Source organism: Salvelinus alpinus, chromosome 2, assembly GCF_045679555.1.
Source record: "Salvelinus alpinus chromosome 2, SLU_Salpinus.1, whole genome shotgun sequence".
NCBI lineage: Eukaryota > Metazoa > Chordata > Actinopteri > Salmoniformes > Salmonidae > Salvelinus > Salvelinus alpinus.
This window is the reverse complement of record NC_092087.1, coordinates 58,291,428-58,306,606: the sequence shown is the minus strand read 5'-3', so window position 1 is coordinate 58,306,606 and position 15,179 is coordinate 58,291,428. Positions and strand designations below refer to the sequence as shown.

The window sequence follows — 15,179 nt, the reverse complement described above, 5'->3', positions numbered from 1 at the left end:
CGCCGGCCCTCCCTCGATGTCCAGAGGAGGAAGCGGGGCATCACTGGGTCCAGCCTCAGCGAGGTGACCAGGTACCACTGGCCTGAGGAGAGACACATGAAAAGTCGGGTTAATGCGGTAATCAGCAGGGAGTTGCAAACGGTACTTTACCTCATTAACCCTCCTCAGGACTTTAAACGGCCCCACAAACTGCGGGCTCAGCTTCCAGCAGTGCAGGCGGAGGGGCAGGCGGAGGGTGGAGAGCCAGACCCGGTCGCCTGGAGAGAAGACAGGTGCCTCACTGCAGAGGCGGTCGGCCTGTTCCTTGTGCCGACGCATGGCCCGCTGGAGACGAGTGTGCGCAGCATTCCAGGTCTCCTCAGTGCGCCGAAACCACTCGTCCACCGCAGTGGCCTCGGTCTGGCTCGGATGCCAAAGTGCCAGGGCCGGCTGATACCCCAACACCATGACACCCAGGCGTTCCATGAACGCTTTCCATATGCGTGAGGTGAACTGAGGTCCACGATATGACACAATGTCCTCCGGGATCCCGTAGTGCCGGAAGACGTGCGTAAAAAGAGCCTCCGTGATTTGCATGGCTGATGGGAGCCCAGGCAGAGGAAGGAGGCGACAAGCTTCGGAAAACCAGTTCCCCTGGGAGTGGGGAAGGTCATTGACAAAGTCCACCGAGAGGTGAGAACAGGACAAGTACATTAGACTATCTAGTTTGAGAAACGTCTCAACGTCAACAGTGAAGAGGCGACTCCGGGATGCTGGCCTTCACAATCCTTTGATTGTGAAGGGAGTATCACACATCATTGAACGAGATCTTCAGTTTCTTGCCAATTTCTCGCATGGAATAGCTATCATTTCTCAGAACAAGAATAGACTGACCAGTTTCAGAAGAAAGTCTTTGTTTCTGGGCATTTTGAGCCTGTAATTGAACCCACAAATGCTGATGCTCCAGATACTCAACTATTCTAAAGAAGGCCCGTTTTATTGCTTCTTTAATAAGGACAACATTTTTCAGCTGTGCTAACATATTTGCAAACGGGTTTTCTAATGATCAATTAGCCTTTTAAAGTGATAAACTTGGATTAGCTAACGCAACGTGCCATTGGAACACAGGAGTGACGATTGCTGATAATGAGCCTCTGTACACCTATGTAGATATTCCATAAAGAATTCGCTGTTTCCAGCTACAATAGTCATTTACAACATTAACAATGTCTACACTGTATTTCTGATCAATGTTATTTTAATGAAGAAAAAATGTTTTTAGAGTAAAAAAAATGGACATTTATAATTGACACCAAATCTTTGAAAGGTAGTGTACATTCATAACTATTTTCAAAAACATACCAAATAACAATACATACTAAATTACAATATTTATTTGAAAATACTGTCTTTCAAATACTTCCAACAATATGTATTTGAATGAATGGTAACTCATGCCAATACTTTCCAAATAGTGTTTTCAAATACATTCCAATATTCAACTACTTGTTTTTTCAAAAGAAGCTTATCTGAATATTTGTTTGGAAATGTAATAAAACGTTATTGAAATAACTAAAATAGTAATTTAACCCAGGTCTGCAGTGTACACAAATAAACCTACACAAATAAGCTACACAGGCCATTCCGTGTCACCTATCTAATTAACATTGAAATGAACAACATGTCTGTGCATGTGGAGCGTTCCATTTAATTAATTTTGAGCTACTGTCATGGTACAGAAAATAATAATTTTACAGACATACTCGTGATAACCTCAGTGCACTCTTGCTTCCTTTTTTCTCTCGTTATTTCACTTGTTCTCTACCTTTCTCACCTCTACTCTACTTACTTCCTCTCTTTCTCTTTGTCACCTTACTCTCCCTTTCAATCTTTCGAATCTCTGTGCTACACTTTAAATTCAACTCAAAATTCAACAATGGAATGACAGAACTATACATTTTTGTTTTGACAAATCAACACGTTGAAACTCTTTCTCCTATTATTTCCTTCCTTCCTTCCTTCCTTCCTTCCTTCCTTCCTTCCTTCCTTCCTTCCTTCCTTCCTTCCTTCCTTCCTTCCTTCCTTCCTTCCTTCCTTCCTTCCTTCCTTCCTTCCTTCTGTGACTCCCTCTGTCTCACTCAAGGCCTCAGCTGCTGGTGTTGGTCAGTACGGACGTGGAGCAGAATGTGGAGCAGCCTCGTCTGCTCTCGCTGACCAATCAGCTGAAAGCGGGCAAAGGGCTGACCATTGTGGGCACTGCCTTGGCAGGCACCTACCTGGAGAACCACCCCCAGGCCCAGCAAGCAGAGCAGGTTAGATACAGTTGAAGTCAGAAGTTTACATACACCTCAGCCAAATACATTTAAACTCAGTTTTTCACAATTCCTGACATTTAATCCTAGTAAAAATTCCCTGTCTTAGGTCAGTTAGGATCACCACTTTATTTTAAGAATGTGAAATGTCAGAATAATAGTAGAGAGAATTATTTATTTCAGCTTTTATTTCTTTCATCACATTCCCAGTGGGTCAGAAGTTTACATACACTCAATTAGTATTTGGTAGCATTGCCCTTAAATTGTTTAACTTCGGGCAAACGTTTCGGGTAGCCTTCCACAATGTTCCCACAATAAGTTGGGTGAATTTCGGCCCATTCCTCCTGACAGAGCTGGTGTAACTGAGTCAGGTTTGTAGGCCTCCTTGCTCGCACACACACTTTTTCAGTTCTGCCCACACATTTTCTATAGGATTGAGGTCAGGGCTTTGTGATGGCCACTCCAATACCTTGACTTTGTTGTCCTTAAGCCATTTTGCCACAACTTTGGAAGTATGCTGGGGTCATTGTCCATTTGGAAGACCCATTTGCGACCAAGCTTTAACTTCCTGACCGATGTCTTGAGATGTTGCTTCAATATATCCACATAATGTTCCTACCTCATGATGCCATCTATTTTGTGAAGTGCACCAGTCCCTCTTGCAGCAAAGAACCCCCACAACCCCGTGCTCTACAGTTGGGATGGTGTTCTTCAGCTTGCAAGCCTCCCCCTTTTCCTCCAAACATAACAATGGGCATGATGGCCAAACAGTTCTATTTTTGTTTCATCAGACCAGAGGACATTTCTCCAAAAAGTACGATCTTTGTCCCCATGTGCAGTTGCAAACTGTAGTCTGGCTTTTTTATGGCGGTTTTGGAGCAGTTTTGGCTGATTTATTTAGATTTTCCCATGATGTCAAGCAAAGAGGCACTGAGTTTGAAGGTAGACCTTGAAATACATCCACAGGTACACCTCCAATTGACTCAAAATATGTCAATTAGCCTATCAGAAGCTTCCAAAGCCATGACATAATTTTCTGGAATTTTCCAAGCTGTTTAAAGGCACAGTCAACTTAGTGTATGTGAACTTTTGACTCACTGGAATAGTGATACAGTGAATTACAAGTGAAATAATCTGTCTATAAACAATTTTTGGAAAAATTACTTGTGTCATGCACAAAGTGGATGTCCTAACCGACTTGCCAAAACTATAGTTTGTAACAAGAAATTTGGGGAGTGGTTGAAAAACGAGTTTTAATGACTCCAACCTAAGTGTACGTAAACTTCCGACTTCAACTTTACTAGGCAGATCTCATGGCATCCCACTGCATATCACACAAACAGCACTACTCTCCGATCTGGACTGATTTAGACTTGATCCTGTGACTCTGTTCCAATGTCCACACTTGCGTAGCCGTACCTAAAATCAGTGTCACCACTGTCCATTTCACCCTTCAACTGCTGGGCAAGTTGTTGACCCTTACTGCCCTCTGTGGCTTAGTTGGTTCCCTTACACTGCTCTCACTCTCTTTCATCCCCTCTCCTCTCTTCTATCCCTCCCCCTCTCCTTCCCTCTCTCCCTCCTCTGCCCTTCATTCTCTCTCTCACCCCCCCCCCCCCCCATCCCCTCCAGTCTCTGCGTAAGCTGATGGAGACAGAGAAGGTGAAGGGCTTCTGCCAGGTCACCATCTCGTCCAACATGCGCGACGCCACCTCCCACCTGCTCCAGGCCAGTGGGCTGGGCGGTCTCATGCACAACACGGTGCTGGTCAGCTGGCCACGCAACTGGAAGCAGGCTGACGACCACCAGACCTGGAGGGACTTCATCGGTGGGTCACAAAGGGGGTCAAGGGTGGATGGTCAAGTAGGGTGGGGGGAGTAGGAAAAGCAAACACGTTATTTATCTAGGTTATTACTGTCTTATTACCATGTTACCTTTCTAAGTAAATTCTGGTCATTTTTGCACCGTACACTGAATCAGATCTGTCGGTTGAACTTTAAATCAGGATCTTTGGGGGATGTTGTAGACATATCATTGAAGATAATCCTTATATTTAGTTTTTTTGTACACAACATTATCACTTTAATCCATATTGTACCTATACAGGATGGTACATGAACTATCAGATCTTCACAAGATCTTCCATAAAGGTTACTGAGTGATCATCAGACTCATATTAGATTCAATCCCCCCTCTTCCCTCTCTGTCCTGTCCTGTAGAGCTGGTTAGGGAGACCACAGCCGCTCACCTAGCCCTGCTGGTGCCCAAGAACATCGCTGCCTTCCCGTCCAATGGAGAGCGCTTCTCAGAGGGCCACATTGACGTGTGGTGGATCGTCCATGATGGAGGCATGCTGATGCTGCTGCCTTTCCTTCTGCGCCAGCACAAGGTAGGCTGCCTACCACACGCCCACCCTGAGATATGGGTCGCATTGCATTGGCCATGTTTTAAATAGACATTATTAAACTCTATTTATAAACTCGGTGGTTCGAGCACTGAATGCTGATTGGCTGACAGCCATGGCACATCAAACCGTATACATTTATTTTTACTGCTCTAATTACTTTTGTAACCAGTTTATAATAGCAATAAGGCACCTCAGGGGTTTGTGATATACGGCCAATTTACCACGGCTAAGGGCTGTGTCCAGGCACTCCACGTTGTGTCGTACTTAAAGAACAGCCCTGAGCAGTGGTATATTGTTCATATTCCACACCCCCTCGGGCATTATTGCTTAAATATAAAGCTAGTCATGCACTCAGTTTTATAGTAAAGTGCAATGTACATTTTTAAAAACTATAGTGCAGGGCATTCGTACAATCAGTGCGTTAACTAATCAATGTACATGCTATGGCAGTTTCTATACATCATCATGAAGGTTCTAACCAGAATACTGTATTTAATTTTTATTTAATTTTATTTAACTAGGCAAGTCAGTTAAGAACAAATTCTTATTTACAATGACGGCATACCCCAGCCAAACCCGGACGACGCTGGGCCAATTGTGCGCCGCCCTATGGGACTCCCAATCACGGCCGGTTGTGATACAGCCTAGATTCAAACCAGGAACTGCAGTGACGCCTCTTGCACTGAGATGCAGTGTCTTAGACCGCTGTGCCACTCGGGAGCCCAACCTGTATAACAGGTTATAGATGAGCAAGTTACAATGGTCTTTCCTACCGACAGGTGTGGAGGAAGTGCGGATTACTGTATGACTGGTTATAGATGAGCAGGTTCCACTGGTCTTTTCTACTAATAGGTGTGGAGGAAGTGCAGGATGCGCATCTTCACCGTGGCCCAGATGGATGACAACAGCATCCAGATGAAGAAAGACCTGACCACCTTCCTGTACCACCTGCGTATCGATGCCGAGGTTGAAGTGGTGGAAATGGTAAGAATCCATGTCTGTCTATGACCGTTTCAGATGTGATTGAAGATACACAATGGGAGTTTACTTGTTAATTGTTTACTCCAAATTTTGTCTTGAATGTTGGCTGTATGGATCATATTACATAGATGATATAATATGAATCATCATTGTATTATGTATGAAAGTGTGTTAGCTGTCTCCCATGTCCCTTGCAGTGCTGCTGTCCATCCAGTAGACTGATGACACCAAACACAAAGTTGTCCATATGACATCCATAGGACGCCTGGTGTATCTGTCCATCCTCAATACACTAACCCACTAACCTACACTCTCCCCTCTCAGCATGACAGCGATATCTCAGCCTACACCTATGAGAAGACCCTGGTAATGGAACAGCGATCGCAGATCCTCAAACAGATCAACCTGACCAAGACGGAGCGAGAGAGAGAGGTAGGGTTGCAAAGTTACCGGTAATTTACCAAAGTTCCTGGAATTGTTGGTCATCTATGGCAATCTATGGTAACTTTGGTAATTTATACTTTTAAAAAGTGTATTGATATATAGTATTCATTTTTTATATCTGTGTTCAAATTGTCCATGAGTTTCTAGTGGATAGACCATATGGTTCAAGAGAAAATAGACAAACTAATGAAAAAAGTATCTAATCAACAATTGCATTATTTTCTATAAACTCTGCAACACTTCAAACAATTGACTTTTTTCACAACAACAAATCATTTACAACAAAGAGTATATAAATATATATATTTTTTTATATAATCTTCTTTGATTATTGGCAGAGACAATTACAGACACCTGTGATAATCTGAAGTACTGAAAAGGGCCACTAGATATCTTGTGATAAACAACATAAAATCCTTGAAAGTTACCAAAATTCTGGTAGTATACTTGTAATATACCGTCCCTTTGCAACCCTAGAAAGAGGTACCGCTTTACACAGAATTACTAGAATGGACTAAGCCTTTTATATTATTTTTTACTTTTACGCCAGATAAAATTGATTCACTGTTTAACAAATTTTCCCCCCAGAAAAGTGAGCCGAGCGAGCGAATAAAAAAAATTAAAAAAATAGGTGGATAAGGAATAACAGCACTTTCAGACTGATTTTCATTAATACACAAATTAACATTAATGAACATTATTCACATAGGATGTATAATAGAATGCAATATTATATCATATTCAAAAATGATTGGGAAAAAAAGTAATGTATTATTAAGTTATGTATTATGAATGCATTATCAGTTCATTAATCTACATAATTGTATAGCCTAACAAATTCAAGAATGATTGACAATAAATAATTGTAATCAAACTAAAATGCTGACACATAATAATGAGTTCATTACCGGAATGCATCTCTATAGCCTAGGCGTTAACAAAATATTCATACAAATATGATTAGGCCTCTCATAGACTAGGCCTTATAGAAAGAGGGTCAATCAAGTTAGGTCTGCCAAATGAATGTAGCATTTGAAAAATATACATAAATCCAGCAAAAGAGTATAACCTTTAATCCTAAAAAAAAATGTTGTTTATAACATGCACAATTAGAACCATCAATATATATATAGAGCAAGTATGACTAAATTCGAGCCCAATAACTTTGCTCACTGCATCCTCTTTCGATTGTCTCGTCTGGCTGCCACGAAATGCCTCCACCTACTGATCTGCACGAAGTGTGCGCGTGCTACTGGTGATGTACTGTACTTTGCTGGACATGCTAGCTGTTCTCTGCGGAGCATTATCACTTCAAACGCATTATGTCGTGGTGTTATCGGTTGGCCTACTACTACTGGTAGTACCGGTAAAATGTCAATTATGAATCGCAAATCAACATACAGCTGACACACTTCTATTTCATCAATCATTTTGACTTCAATTTGGTTTGCACTGCGTCTTTGCTGATGAATGCCCTGATCTCTGGCCAGTCAATTGGTTAAATTACATTGTTGTTTCGTCTATGAATCGCTTCTAATAGATCGCAAAATGATGCAAAACCATGAATTTAACCGACTGTTTGTTTATAATGAGGGACGTCCCATGTTTAACATGGACACATAAACAGTAGGAATTTGCACTGGCTTCAGCCATGACAGCATGAGAGAGAAATGAAACATCTGCACGTCGCCTGCAGGTGCAAGCGTGTGTGTTTCACTGTCCAAATACGAGGCTCGAACATGATCTGAGCGCGTGATCTGAGGCTGTTTGGTCTCTTGGGCATCAATTTGGGAAAGCCTCAAGGGAGAGCGGACAGAGCATTATAAACAAAGATATATTGGCCAAAAAATAACACATCAGATTACATTTTATTTTTCAGTGTGTGGAGAAAAGTGAGGCGGGGCATCCATTATTAAACAGTAATTCAACTTTGTCTGGCCATACTGCACGTTACCCTTTGCAACACATCAATGAACCATGTCTGAAAAGCCGGTTTGGTTTCATAAAGAGAAAAACAAACAAGATAGTGATCATGTTGTAATGACATTAGCACTCCTCAATGCTTCATTTAACCTGGAAACTATAAAGCCAGTGTGTGTACATCCAATATCTTTCCTGATGCTGGGTAAACCGATCAAGACATAAGAACATAAATAATTCATCTCACAGTATTGCTGCACCCAACCATAATTAAATTGTCTACATTGACAGACAATGTTCTGAAAACGTCAATGTTCACATCAATGTTCATAACCTTGTTTTGTCTCCATGTAGACAATACCAAATAAGAAATGTGTCACGTTGTGGTGATATTAGAACTCCAATGTCTAATTCACACTATAGGGCTGAACCGAACAGAACTGTGCTGGTTTGCATATTTAATTTTTTCCTCGTCTCGATTCCAGCAACTATGATGGATGCGAAACCAGGCCAGCCCAGTACAGCTTGGCTTGGCTAAGTTCAGTTTGGCTCCGTCGTGTGAAATGCTTTATTCAGCTCCGTGTCTTCTTTCCGCAGATCCAGAGCATCACAGACTCATCCCGCGGATCCATCCGGCGTAAGAACCCTGCAGCTGCAACCACCCAGATGAGTGTGACCGAGGAACAGCCCGGTGGGAGCAGCAAGGAGGAGGAGAAACCCGAGGAGGAGGTCGGTACTGGTACTGTCCGGTCAACTGAGCCACATTCACTCTAACCAGGGTGTATCATTAAGAATTAATGCTATGAGGCCAGCGCCGGCAAAGACTTGAAAGCAGAGAAGTCAATTGACTTGTGAGGGGTTGTGATGTGATTGTGAACTACTAGTGTATAAACATTAGGAGATCAGTGGTTTTTGACCCTGGGGTGGTGGTTTTTCCAGACTTCCTTAATTTTTTATGCTGTGAGGATAATTGCGGTCAGGCAGAGTCAAGGAATGGTTAGGAATGATTAAAGGACTGGTGTTGTGAACCACTGGTGTTGACATTGGGTGGTCAGTGGTTTTTACCCTTAGGTAGTGGTTTTTCAGGTTTCCAACTCGTTCTACAGGTGGGTGGGGATTTATGCTTTGAGGACAGTTGCAGTCAGGCACAGTCCAGGAAATCATGTTTAACGGGCTGGGTTTGTGAACCGCTGGTGTTGACATTAAGAGGTCAGCGACCCCGAGGTAGTGTTTTTTACACTTCCAACTCACTTTATAGTGGGTTTTTTATTTTTTATTTTTTTAGGTCAGGCACAGTCAGGGAATGGTTAAGGGAAAAGGGAAGACTCACACTCGACTGGTTAGGGTGTTTCTTGCAATTTATTGGATACCAGGATTTTTTAAATGTAACCTTTATTTTATCAGGGAGTCATACTGAGACCAAGGTTTATTTTACAGATGAGCCCTGAATTCCATAAATTACAGAAAATACACACATCACAAAATAAATCCAAAATGTAAGCAGAAAGAAAAGCACAGTCATAAAAAACAAACACATTCCTCAGTAATAAGGGCCTCAATCAGCTTTCTGAATTGCCCTAGAGGCACCAGAATAAAATGTAAGAGCATTTTGAAGATTGTTCCACAAATAAGGGGCAAGAAAACTAAAAGGTCAGGAGAGACCAAAGGAATTTCCAGAGTCAGCCAACTCTGAGACTGGGTCTGGTAACTCTTATGTCTAAAGATTAGTAATGATGATACAGTTGAAGTCGGAAGTTTACATACACTTAGGTTGGAGTCATTAAAACTCGTTTTTCAACCACTCCCCAAATTTCTTGTTACAAACTATAGTTTTGGCAAGTCGGTTAGGACATCTACTTTGTGCATGACACAAGTAATTTTTCCAAAAATTGTTTACAGACAGATAATTTCACTTATAGTTCACTGTATCACAATTCCAGTGGGTCAGAAGTTTACATACACTAAGTTGACTGAGCCTTTAAACAGCTTGGAAAATTCCAGAAAATGATGTCATGGCTTTAGAAGCTTCTGATAGGCTAATTAACATCATTTTAGTCAATTGGAGGTGTACCTGTGGATGTATTTCAAGGCCTACCTTCAAACTCAGTGCCTCTTTACGTGACATAATGGGAAAATCAAAAGAAATCAGCCAAGACCTCAGAATTAAATTGTAGACCTCCACAAGTCTCGTTCATCCTTGGGAGCAATTTCCAAACGCCTGAAGGTACCACGTTCATCTGTACAAACAATAGTACGCAAGTATAACCGCCATGGGACTACGCAGCAGTCATACCACTCAGGAAGAAGATAAGTTCTGTCTCCTAGAGATGAACATACTTTGGTGCGAAAAGTGCAAACCAATCCCAGAACAACAGCAAAGGACCTTGTGAAGATGCTGTAGGAAACAGGCACAAAAATATCTATATCCACAGTAAAAACGAGTCCTATATCGACATAACCTGAAAGGCCGCTCAGCAAGGAAGAAGCCACTGCTCCAAAACCTATGGTTTGCAACTGCACATGGGGACAAAGATCGTACTTTTTGGAGAAATGTCCTCTGGTCTGATGAAACAAAAATAGAACCGTTTGACCATCATGACCATCGTTACGTTTGGAGGAAAAAGGGGGAGGCTTGCAAGCTGAAGAACACCATCACAATCGTGAAGCACGGGGGTGGCAGCATCATGTTGTGGGGGTGCTTTGCTGCAGGAGGGACTGGTGCACTTCACAAAATAGATGGCATCATGAGGTAGGAACATTATGTGGATATATTGAAGCAACAAGACATCAGTCAGTAAGTTAAAGCTTGGTCGCAAATGGGTCTTCCAAATGGACAATGACCCCAAGCATACTTCCAAAGTTGTGGCAAAATGGCTTAAGGACAACAAAGTCAAGGTATTGGAGTGGCCATCACAAAGCCCTGACCTCAATCCTAAGGAAAATGTGTGGGCAGACCTGAAAAAGTGTGTGTGCGAGCAAGGAGGCCTACAAACCTGACTCAGTTACACCAGCTCTGTCAGGAGGAATGGGACAAAATTCACCCAACTTATTGTGGGAAGCTTATGGAAGGCTACCCGAAACATTTGACCCAAGTTAAAAAATGTACGGGCAATGCTACCAAATACTAAATGAGTGTATGTAAACTTCTGACCCACTGGGAATGTGATGAAAGAAATAAATGCTGAAGTAAATAATTCTCTCTACTATTATTCTGACATTTCACATTCTTAAAATAAAATGGTGATCCTAACTGACCTAAAACAGGGTTTTTTACTAGGATTAAATGTCAGCTATTGTGAAAAACTGAGTTTAAATGTATTTGGCTAAAGTGTATGTAAACTTCCGACTTCACCTGTAGGTACAGTGGGACTTTTGGTAAAAGGGCTTTATAAATGAAAACATAGCAATGTATCAACCTATGTGACATCAAAGAGGGCCAACTAACTTTCTGGAAGAGAATGCAGTGATGAGTACTAAAATTGTCGCCCGTAATAAAGCACAGTGCGCTATGATAAACTGCATCAAAAGGTTTTAATGAAGTGGCATCTGCATTCATATATATCTAGGAACGTCGACTGAATAATCTGCTTTCTACTATTTAGCAAGACGCAGGACCTATTTCTATAGAGAAGACCAGTTTTATTCTCAGTTTCCTAACTAACACATCAATATGCTTTTAAAAGACAGCTTTTCATCTATCCAGATGCCAAGATATTTGTAGCAGGCACACGATCAATATGGACACCATCCAAAGTATATATGCTTAAATCATCACTTATTTTTATGCGCTTTAGAGAACAACATATACTTAGTTTTATCTGCATTCAGTATTAATTTCAGGTCAATAAAGTATTACAGTCTATTCTGTAATAGAATGAAGGCAGACTGTAGTTCAGATAGAGCCTGGTCAACCGTGGGGGCAATATCATACACAACAGTATCATCGGCATACAAGCGCAGGTAAAAAACAATTGACATACAAGTCGATATTATTAATGTAAACAGTAAAAAGAACAGGACCCAGAATCGACCCCTGTGGGACACCTTTCGTAATATCCAGGAAACTGTATTTAACACCATCAGTAGATGGTACATAGTGGTTAGAGCATTGGGCTGGTTAGAGGTTGCTGGATCAAAACCCCGAGCTGACAAGGTAAAAATCTGTCATCTACCCCTGAGCAAGGAAGTTAACCCACTGTTCCCCGGTAGCCGAAGACGTGTATGTCGATTAAGGCAGCCCTCCGCAACTCTCTGATTCAGAGGGAATGGGTTAAATGACACATTTCAGTTGAATGCATTCAGTTGTACAACTGACTAGATGTCAAGTCATTTTTAAACCAGTTGCATGCAGCCTGGTCTAGGCCAATTTAGGAAAGCCTCTGAATTAGCAGTGGGTGATCAACAGTATGGAAAGCTTTTGACAGGTCAATGAAGAGGGCAGCACAATGTTGCCTTTTATCCATACAGTTAACCACATATTTTATGACCAGGGATGCAGCAGAGATGGTGCTATGACTTGGTCTAAAACCCGACTGATGCACATTTAGAATATATTTCATAGATAGGAAAGATCTTAGCTGAGAATGAATCAAGGATTCTAATATTTTAGCTTGGCAAGAAGGTTTAGAAATAGGCCGATAATTATTTAGGTCACAAGGGTCACCACCTTTGTGAAGGGGGAGTACATGGGCCGCCTTCCAAACCTTGGGGATTGTACCAGATATATTCTTGAGGTAAAAATATGGGTTAATGATTCAGCATTTAGGGGGGCAGAGAGCTGCAGCAAAAATAGATCGAGCATATCAGCTCCAGGGGATTTTTTACATCAATTTTCAGTAAGGTATCTAGCACATCACAAATAGTAAGTTGTTGAAATGAAAAGATTCACTAGAAGTTGACGGTTTAACCATCAAGTCAGCCGAAGGCTTGCAGATTGACTGACCAGGGTCAACTACACCACTGTTTTTCTCAAATAAAAAGCCTGCAGAGATAAAAAAAAAAAAAAGATGTATAATTAATACCAGACAGAACTTGCTTAGTCGGGGAAGAAGAGGAATTTGTATGTTTCAGTGCATTTACTGTTTTCCAAAATTGACCAGCAGAGTCTGACCAGCAGAGTCAGAGATGGAGCTTAAAAAGTAGCTTGATTTATCTTTGTTATTTGAGATAGTACATCTGTTTCTCAATTGTCTGAAAGATTGTCAGTCCACTACAGAGTCAGTTTTCCTTGCTTTGGCCCAGGCCTGATTTCTCATCTGAATGAGCTCAGATAACTCAAAAGAAAACAAAGAGTTCGATCTATCTTTAACTCTGAATTGTTTAAAAGGGGCATGTTTATCTGCCATAGGAATAAATATTGAAGATACATTTTCTAAAGCCAACTCAGGGTCAGGAATTCAGCAGAAAGTGGCTAAATCAGAGTGGAACCAGAGTAAATCCCAGCAACAAATAAATGTATATTCTGGTTTATGGACACATCTACAACCAGGAGTTCAAATTTCTTGGGAACAGAAATATTCTAAGATTGGGATGCCATGAAATTAGATTTGACATATATGGCCACTCCTCCTCCTTTCTGTACTCTGTCACATCTAAATACATTATAATAATATACTTCAATATCTTTATCAGAGACAGAACCATTTTACCATGTTTCCGGGAGAACCAGAATGTCAGGACATGAGTCCTGTACCCAAATGTCAATTGTGTCCATTTTTGTGACCATTTAGGTGCATTAGCCCAAGACCCCTATGAAATGTAAAGTTAGAGGGCGTATTACGATAATTCCCATAAGAGCTAACAGGCATAGGGTCATCTGCAGTTATTTGTTGAGTGAGCTGAGATTTTGCCAAGGTCCCTGTCCGACCATGTGAGAGCAAAGCAGACTGAGCATTTGACAGACCTCCGCCAAATTGCTGGATGCAGGGGCTGGGGCGAGAACTGGGAGAACAGTGTTGACAGAGCTCAGTCCACCCGCCAAAGGAGTGGAGCTGCTGCAGGGGACCAGAGTGGCTTCCAATGCTCCATTCTGGGTGTGCACAGGAGGTCTTGGTGTGGCTCCTGTTGCAGGGTTGGGGCTGCCCCCTGGGGCTGCCATGGGGGGCAGAAGTGTCCCAGGCCTGTCCTGGGGATGGGAGTAGGGATGGTGACCAAAACTAGCCTGGGAGGGAGGTCGTGGGGGGGAAATGAGGAGGGGGTTGTGGAGAAAAGTGTGTCTGGCGAAGCTCCAAACTATCAGCATATGTAGGCTGATGATTTGAATGATACATGGTGTGGACTGCATCATGTGGTGTACTCCACACCACCTCAACGGTGTTTTGCCAGACCCTATGGTAGTGGTCAGTGCTGTGTAGAACTGGGCTGAGTTGAGGTGGGCCGGGTCTGGCAGAGCTGTGCTGTGCTGTGCTGTGATGTGTCAGGTCCGGTAGAGCTGTGCTGAGGCGGGCCGGGTCTAGTAGAGCTGTGCTGTGATGGGCCGGGTCTGGTTGTGCTGTGCTGTGCTGTGATGGGCCAGGTCTGGTAGAGCTGTGCTGAGGCGGGCCTGGTCTGGTAGCATGAGAGGGAGGTTTTAGGGGGAATTGAAGAGGGTGGTGTGGAGGGCAGTGTGGCTGGCGATGCTCCAAACTCTGTGTGGGGCCTCTTTTACTGCATATGGCTTGGGCATAGCTCAATGTATCTGCATGCAGTTCCTGGGAGAGAAGTGGTGGAGGGTGGTGTGGGGGGCAAGTGTTGCTGGCTGTTCTCCAGTCTCTGTGAAGGGCCACCGGGTGCAGGTCTAGGAGCGTCTGATTTGTCTCAGGGAGTTGGTGGCTGGTCTGCTGCTCCTTTGAGGTGAGGTGGACAGGCCACTAACAGCAACATCCTTTAACATCCTGTTGAAGGTGGGGAAGGTCTCTTTGTACAGCTGTACAATGCACTGCAGGCCTGTGTTTTTAATATGTGTAACATTAGGGAAAAAGTCAGTCTGCCTTTGAATTTCTGTTCGTTGATGAAAAGTCATAGTAAGGTAAGTAGGCTACAGATGCGTTGATTCAAAAGTTCCTTTTCAGACCTTTTTAATCAGCCCAATTGTATGACTGACCGCCAACATCAAGGCCTTCTTGATAATGTTCCACCTCGCCTCATCTCACCTTCTC

General features: G+C 42.6%; 1 protein-coding gene across 5 annotated transcripts in view; it reads left to right on the top strand.

Moving 5' to 3' along the window:
• The window catches only part of LOC139565607 (solute carrier family 12 member 5-like), a 298,108-nt gene that overhangs the window by 265,250 nt on the left and 17,679 nt on the right, over positions 1-15,179 (top strand). For all 5 annotated transcript variants that reach the window (XM_071386043.1, XM_071386037.1, XM_071386051.1 and 2 more), the window contains exons 17-22: positions 2,123-2,291; positions 3,924-4,119; positions 4,511-4,680; positions 5,551-5,682; positions 6,004-6,111; positions 8,641-8,772. In XM_071386043.1, coding sequence (XP_071242144.1) covers positions 2,123-2,291; positions 3,924-4,119; positions 4,511-4,680; positions 5,551-5,682; positions 6,004-6,111; positions 8,641-8,772 — 907 coding nt within the window. The remainder of the gene's footprint in view (positions 1-2,122; positions 2,292-3,923; positions 4,120-4,510; positions 4,681-5,550; positions 5,683-6,003; positions 6,112-8,640; positions 8,773-15,179) is intronic.